The sequence below is a fragment of the Rhagoletis zephyria genome, unplaced genomic scaffold (assembly GCF_001687245.7).
Source record: "Rhagoletis zephyria isolate East Lansing unplaced genomic scaffold, Rhagoletis_zephyria_1.1 Rzeph_scaffold_04880, whole genome shotgun sequence".
NCBI lineage: Eukaryota > Metazoa > Arthropoda > Insecta > Diptera > Tephritidae > Rhagoletis > Rhagoletis zephyria.
The window spans coordinates 9,108-15,934 of NW_016161963.1; the positions used below are offsets into that span (position 1 = coordinate 9,108).

General features: G+C 52.9%; 1 protein-coding gene across 2 annotated transcripts in view; it reads right to left on the reverse strand.

The window, feature by feature from the left end:
• LOC108371312 (serine/arginine repetitive matrix protein 1-like) overlaps positions 1–5,843 on the reverse strand; it is a 14,555-nt gene extending 8,712 nt beyond the window's left edge. Inside the window, exons 1-2 of one of the 2 annotated variants that reach the window (XM_017626855.1) lie at positions 3,232–5,843; positions 2,922–3,152 (exon numbers count right to left, since the gene is read on the reverse strand). In XM_017626855.1, the coding sequence (XP_017482344.1) occupies positions 3,396–5,366 (1,971 nt within the window). In that variant the 5' untranslated portion in view covers positions 5,367–5,843 and the 3' untranslated portion in view covers positions 2,922–3,152; positions 3,232–3,395. Of the gene's footprint in view, positions 1–2,921 lie in introns of both variants that reach the window. The other variant, XM_017626854.1, reaches the window with a different exon arrangement.
• Positions 5,844–6,827: the final 984 nt, after the last annotated feature.

Genomic DNA, 6,827 nt, shown 5'->3' on the forward strand with positions numbered 1-6,827 from the left:
ACCCCGGGGACAGTGAGTGTATGTGCTCCTCTCTTGGCCAGACATGCCCTATGCTCCTATACCTCCTGCGTGCAACGGCATCACACTCCATAAGAAGGTGTAGAGGAGTCTCTTTGGCTGCATCGCAAAAGCGACACAGGTCGCTGGACCAGATACCTAATTTATGCAGGTGCCCTCTGAGCTTACAGTGGCCCGTCAAAAAACCTGTAATAATTCTTAGTTTCTCTTTTGGGAGATCCATGAGAAGCCTGTATCTTGACAGATTGTAACCTCCTAATAAGCTTTTTGCCTGACGTTGGCCCATGGTGCCAAGCCAGTGTAATTCCCTCAGTTTGCTGTTGTCCCTTCTGAGCATTTCCTTTATGGTGTTTGGTCCTACTGCCAGAAAGGGATCAGGTCCTATCGGGGTCGAGGAAGCGGCCGTTCTGGGCAGATGATCAGCTTCCTCATTTCCTGCGACCCCCATGTGCCCTGGTACCCACATTAGTTGGATATCATTGACCTCCGCCAGAGCATTGAGCCTCTCGACACACTCCCTAACCAAGGAGGACTTGATCTCGAATGATGAGAGGGCCCTTACTGCCGCCTGGCTATCACTTAGTATAAGTATCCTTTCCTTCCTATAGTTCCTGCGAATATTAATCTCAGCGCACATACTGATGGCATAGACCTCCGCTTGAAAGATGCTATGGAAAGTCCCCAGGGACACCGAAAGCTTCAGCGTAGGGGGGGCTGGGTACCTAGCTTGTCCCTGTTTCTAGATGATAACACCTTGCCTTTGCCGAAGCCTTCTCTCGCAAAGTTAAGGAGGGTTCGCTTTGCAGCCTGTTCAATTGAGAGATGCAGTGGCTCGAGTTCCAGTATTACCTCTAGCGCTGCCGTCGGGCATGTGCGCATTGCTCCCGTAATGCAAACACATGCCAGACGTTGAATCTTGGAGAGGGTCTGCCTCACCGTTCCTATAGTAGCCCTGGAATACCAAGCCACCGCACCATAAGTCACTATTGGTTTCACTATCATGGTGTACATCCATCTGAGGATCCTCGGAGTGCACCCCCAGGATTTACCCGCCAGACTTTTGCACACCATCATCGCTCTCGTGGCCTTAGAGGTGACCGCATCAACATGGGCCCTCCACAGAAGCTTGGAGTCCAGGGTAAGCCCCAGATACTTAACCTCTGTGGCGACACTGATTGCGACCCCGTCCAAGGTCAAGTTCCTCATCCCCTGGAGATTTCGTTTCTTGGTGAAGGGGACTATGGCTGTCTTAGGAGGGTTGATATTTAAACCTACGTCTATGCACCACCTTTTCGCAAGGTTAAGTCCTTTTTGGACGATGTCACAGAGAGTACTTTCGAACTTCCCTCTAGCGATAATCACTATGTCGTCCGCGTACCCTTGGCAGCGGACGCCCTCGTTAGTGAGTATCTGTAGGAGTTCGTCCACAACTAAGCTCCACAGTAGAGGAGATAATACCCCCCCTTGTGGGCACCCTTTAGTCGTTTGTATTTGAACGACGCTGTCACCGACTTCAGTTTCGGCAATCCTGGTCTGAAGTAACCTTGCTATCCATCTTCGGATGGTTGGCTGAACGTTATGTTTCCCAAGAGCTCTGTCGACTCCCAAATGGGAGGCGTTATCGAAGGCCCCCTCGATATCGAGGAAGGCACAGAGCACCACCTCATCACACTCAAAGGCCCCTTGTATTTCCTCCGTTAAGGCATACAGCGCAGTATCCGTGGATCTCCCCACCCTGTACGCGTGCTGGTTGGAATGCAGAGGGGTTTGTTTTAGAGTGTTATACCTGATTTCATGGTCAATAATTTTCTCCATTGCCTTTAACATAAAGGATGTGAGACTTATCGGCCTGAATGACTTGGCAAGAGAGTAATCCCTCTTACCTACCTTCGGGATAAAAGTAACCCTAGCCCTTTGCCACACCTTGGGAATGTGAGCCAGTGCTAGACTGTCCCTCATAATGTCCACCAGATGTGGCAGTAAGAGCTCCCCGCCCTGCTTTAGTAGCGCCGGACATACACCATCCACCCCAGGGGCCTTGTACCGTTCGAAGGAGTCCAGAGCCCACCGCACTGTTTGCCGGTTTATAAGGCTTCTAGCCACCTTCCAGTCCGGTGGGGATGGCCTGAACGCACGGAACAACGTATCCCCAGCGGTGGGAATGGCGTCCGGAAAGTGGGCCGATAGCAGGGCGAGTGCCCTCTCCTGTTCATTACCTGAAAAGGCCCCATTAGGTAGCCTAATAGCCAGTCTGGTCCCTGTGTTGTCTCTCGCTAAGGCTTTATGCAGCCTAGCAGCTGCAGGAGTAGATGCGATATTCTCACAAAAGGTTCTGAAGCTGCTACGCTTGGCCTTCCTAATCTCCTTATTGTATTTTGTTAGACAGACTGAGTACTCCTCCCAGCTCCCGGTGCGCTTTGCCCTGTTGAAAAGTCTTCGCACATCTTTCCTAAGAACTGAGAGTTCCCGTGTCCACCAGGGAGGCTGAGCTTTCCCTTTTGGCTTTGACACGGGACAGCTGGAGGTAAAGGCATCCAGAATGGTGCCGTTCAGCTTGTTGACCCTGTCCTCTAACTCCATACAATCCACCTTTCTATGTTGTGCCTCTATTCTGCTTAGGTTCAACCTAAGTACCTCTTCATATTTATCCCAGTCTGTTTTCCTGGGGTTCCTCTTTGGGTGACCTGTCAGAACCTCAGCTCCCAGTGCAAATCGGATAATCCTGTGATCCGACAGTGAGGGCTCAGATGAGACCCGCCACTGAACGATCAGAGGGCTGGCCAGTCTGTTGCTGAGAGTGATGTCGAGTACCTCCTCTCTGACCCTGGTTATGAACGTTGGTTCATTACCGACATTATGGATGCACAGGTCTTCACTGATAATATATTCTAATAAGCACTCACCCCTACGGTTTGTGTCCGAGCTGCCCCACTCTATATTGTGGGCGTTCGCATCGCAGCCAAGAATCGCCGGAAGTCGTTTCCTGCGGCAAAATTCCAGCAGCTGCTGTACCTCAAGAGGCGGCACGTTGGCGTTGTCCCCCGGAAAGTAGGCTGCAGCCAAGACCACCTCCAGTTCCTTCCCGTTGACCCTTAAGGTAGCTTGGACCGCTACCAGATCCTGTGTAAGAAATTCTGTAATGCAAAAGTAATTAATATTATTCTTTAGCACTACGCACGCTCTGGGCCTCTCGCAGGAAAGGTCCCAAATTACCTTATTGTTGTTATGATTGAGGCCCCTCACCTGGCCTCTGTAGGTCCACGGTTCCTGAATCAGTAGGATTCCCAGGTCCTCCGTGGCAAACCTGCTTGCAATGATCGCCGAGGCGGCCACCGCGTGATGCAAGTTGACCTGGGCTACTGTTAGCGCTGTTGGGCTCATAGTTGGGGCTCGTCCTCGATGTTCGAGAGCCGTGCCTCACCCTCGCCCTCTCTGTCGAGTTCGAGCCTGCTTATGTCCGCTAGGAGCTCTTGTGTGGTGCGCATGTAGTCGGTGACACTTGGCCCGGGAGCGCTCACAAGAGCTGGTGCCTGTGCTAATTCCGATAGCTGATCTCCCAGTGGGGCCGTGGTCGACTCGGTCGCTGGGGCAGCAGTGGAGTCAGTAGTCTCGTCGACTTGCATGTCTTGGGACTCTGACTCCTTGCTGCCTGTCGTCTTATGCCGCCATGGCCGCACCGTAACAAAACTGTACCGGAAGTTGATTGTGAATCCGGCCCTCTTAATGCTGACATACGACGCCTCATCGATCCCCAGGTTGAGCCTGAGACCGTTATCTTCGGCGCCGCATGAAACCACCTTCCACGCAGCAGTGTGGATGTCCTCATTCTGGGCCTTGATGAGCCCCAGCACGTACTCCGCCGATTTATCGGCGCATCTTGGGAAGAACACCGAGATATTATGCACCGGCGGGATATCATCCCCCCTCTTGGTACATAACGCGGGCCCCTCCCATCCCTCAATGTTTGGTGCCTTATCCACCAGCCATGCTGCGGTCCGCTCATCCTTGCAGTCCACAAGGAGCATACCTGACCTGAAAAATACCCCACAAAAGACCAGTGCGTGCTTCCACCCTTTAAGGACCTCATCCATGATGGCGTCCTGGAGTTTGGTCAGGTCCTCAGGGCTTAGGGCAGCAGCAGGGTAATCACAGGGCAGTACAGCCACCCGGATGCCTTTAAGAGCATCCGAATAGCTAGGCTGCTTAGTGATTCCCTCCTGTGGCTGACCCTGGCCCGCGGACCCATCCAAGCCCCTAGACTCTGTTGGAGGGGGTGGGAGCCCCCGCGGCCGTTTGGGGGACGGTGGCTCAGGTGGTGTGACCTGTAGGCTGGTGCGTTTTGGAGTAGCTGTTGTTGAGCCTGTTGTGGTACCTGTGGGTTCCCCGCTTCTCCGCCATTTGGCGGGCGCGGGTCTCTGCTGCTGTTGCCCGCTTCTCTGCTTTTCAGCAGGCGCGGGTAGTTCACCTCTCTGCTGCATACCAGCGGTTGCAGCCGTCTTACCACTCTCTTGTGCCTCTTTCTCCACCTCTTGTCTTACTTCCGCCATTGCGCGGGCTACGCTCGGCTTCTTCCCCTGCTCCAGGTACCGGAGATACCACTTGACTCCCGACCCACTAAGACCAGCTCGATGGTGGTCGTCAAGGGCTCCCGGTTGACCGGAGGGCGGAAGTGGAGGCGGTCTACACCTGCGGCTTCTCTTTTTGCTGTCTTGCAGCTGCCACCCTGACTCGAGCGATGAGGTTCGACTAGGAGACCTGCGGTGCCTACTGCTAGAGCGGTGCCCACTGCCTGAGCGATGCCTGCTCTTCGAGCGATGCCGACCCTCGGATCGGCCTCGGCTCCCAGAGCGGTCATGGCTCCCGAAGCGGTCACGACTCCTGGAGCGACGCCGACTGGCCTCCCGGTTCCTGCTTGGCGATCGGTGCCTATTTTTTGAGGCCAGAGCCTCTGCTCCCTTGGTGCCCTCCGACCGAAGCTGCGCCCGATCCACGCCGCCACTGCTAGTGCTTGGCCTCTCATCTTCTCTGGCGTGTTCAATAAAAAGGGCAGCCTCCTCCTCGGATAGGCTCGCAAGAAAGCCTCCCCTGCGCCTGGTGCCTTTACTTTCGCCCAGCATAGTACTGCCGAGCTTGGCCGTTGGTACCTTTGGTGCCATTGACATAACTGTCTTCGTGGCTGCTGCTGCTGTTGTAGCTGTAGTTGTGACTGTTGTAGAAGCTGTTGCTGATGTTGTGGCTGTTGCAGCTGTTGTGGCTGTAGCTGTAGCTGTAGCTGTTTTCGCGGATTTCGCGTTGGTTTTTGTTGTTTTTGTTGTTTTTGTGTTTTTATGGTTTTTAGTTGTATTCATCTTGTTCGTACGACTGCCAGCTCGGCTAGGCAAGCTCAGCAGTCAAAGTTGTAAAAGAGGATCTCATCTGGTCAACCGCGCCAGCTCCCCATGTCGCGGTAAGGCCACCGTTACTCCTCGATGCGGCCCGGTGTCGAAGAGGCGCCGTTATATTACAGCCGGTTTATTCCCTCCTGGCTGCAAACCGTCCAATAGGCACGGTGTCGCGTAACACCCTGGATTAGGAGGTGGCAGTTCTTGGTCACCGTTTGCCGGCAGCCCCAATCTGGAGACAAGGTAGCGCAGAAGCGACGAGCGCGTCCACGAAACCCCAGACCAGAGATGGGCTGATCGGAAATTCAGCTAAGCCCCCGCACCAACGACAAGGTGCCTGCCCTAGCGAGGGCAATTTGGGAGTTGAAAGTGGGCGTAATTTTGGTCCGATTTCGAAAATTTTCAACATATCGATTTTCTATGTCAAGGTCAATAATTGTGCTGGGGAGTTGGGCGTGTACATGGGAGTTGGGCGTGGTTATTGCCCAATTTCAAAGATTTTCAACAGGTTTGGGAAGGATTGGTGAAGCGGCTACTGAGATTCAGCATTTTATCATAAGTGGGCGGGTTCACGCCCATTTTCCAAAAATTTCGTAATAATACTATTTTTTACCAAAATTCGACTTCACTTACTATTTTTCAACAGTTTGGATCCAATATTTACTGAAATATCGTAGTCTTTGCATTTTTCGAAAATACCGTTATAGTGGTTAAAGCCCGATTTCGCCCATTTTCAATACCAACCTACCTTGGGTAAAGGGAAACCTACAAAACGAATTTAGTTGATATATCTCAATTTTTTCTCGAGTTATCGTGTACATGGACGGACGGTCAGGCGGACAGACGGACGGACTCATCTGGTCAACCGCGCCAGCTCCCCATGTCGCGGTAAGGCCACCGTTACTCCTCGATGCGGCCCGGTGTCGAAGAGGCGCCGTTATATTACAGCCGGTTTATTCCCTCCTGGCTGCAAACCGTCCAATAGGCACGGTGTCGCGTAACACCCTGGATTAGGAGGTGGCAGTTCTTGGTCACCGTTTGCCGGCAGCCCCAATCTGGAGACAAGGTAGCGCAGAAGCGACGAGCGCGTCCACGAAACCCCAGACCAGAGATGGGCTGATCGGAAATTCAGCTAAGCCCCCGCACCAACGACAAGGTGCCTGCCCTAGCGAGGGCAATTTGGGAGTTGAAAGTGGGCGTAATTTTGGTCCGATTTCGAAAATTTTCAACATATCGATTTTCTATGTCAAGGTAATAATTGTGCTGGGGAGTTGGGCGTGTACATGGGAGTTGGGCGTGGTTATTGCCCAATTTCAAAGATTTTCAACAGGTTTGGGAAGGATTGGTGAAGCGGCTACTGAGATTCAGCATTTTATCATAAGTGGGCGGGTTCACGCCCATTTTCCAAAAATTTCGTAATAATACTAT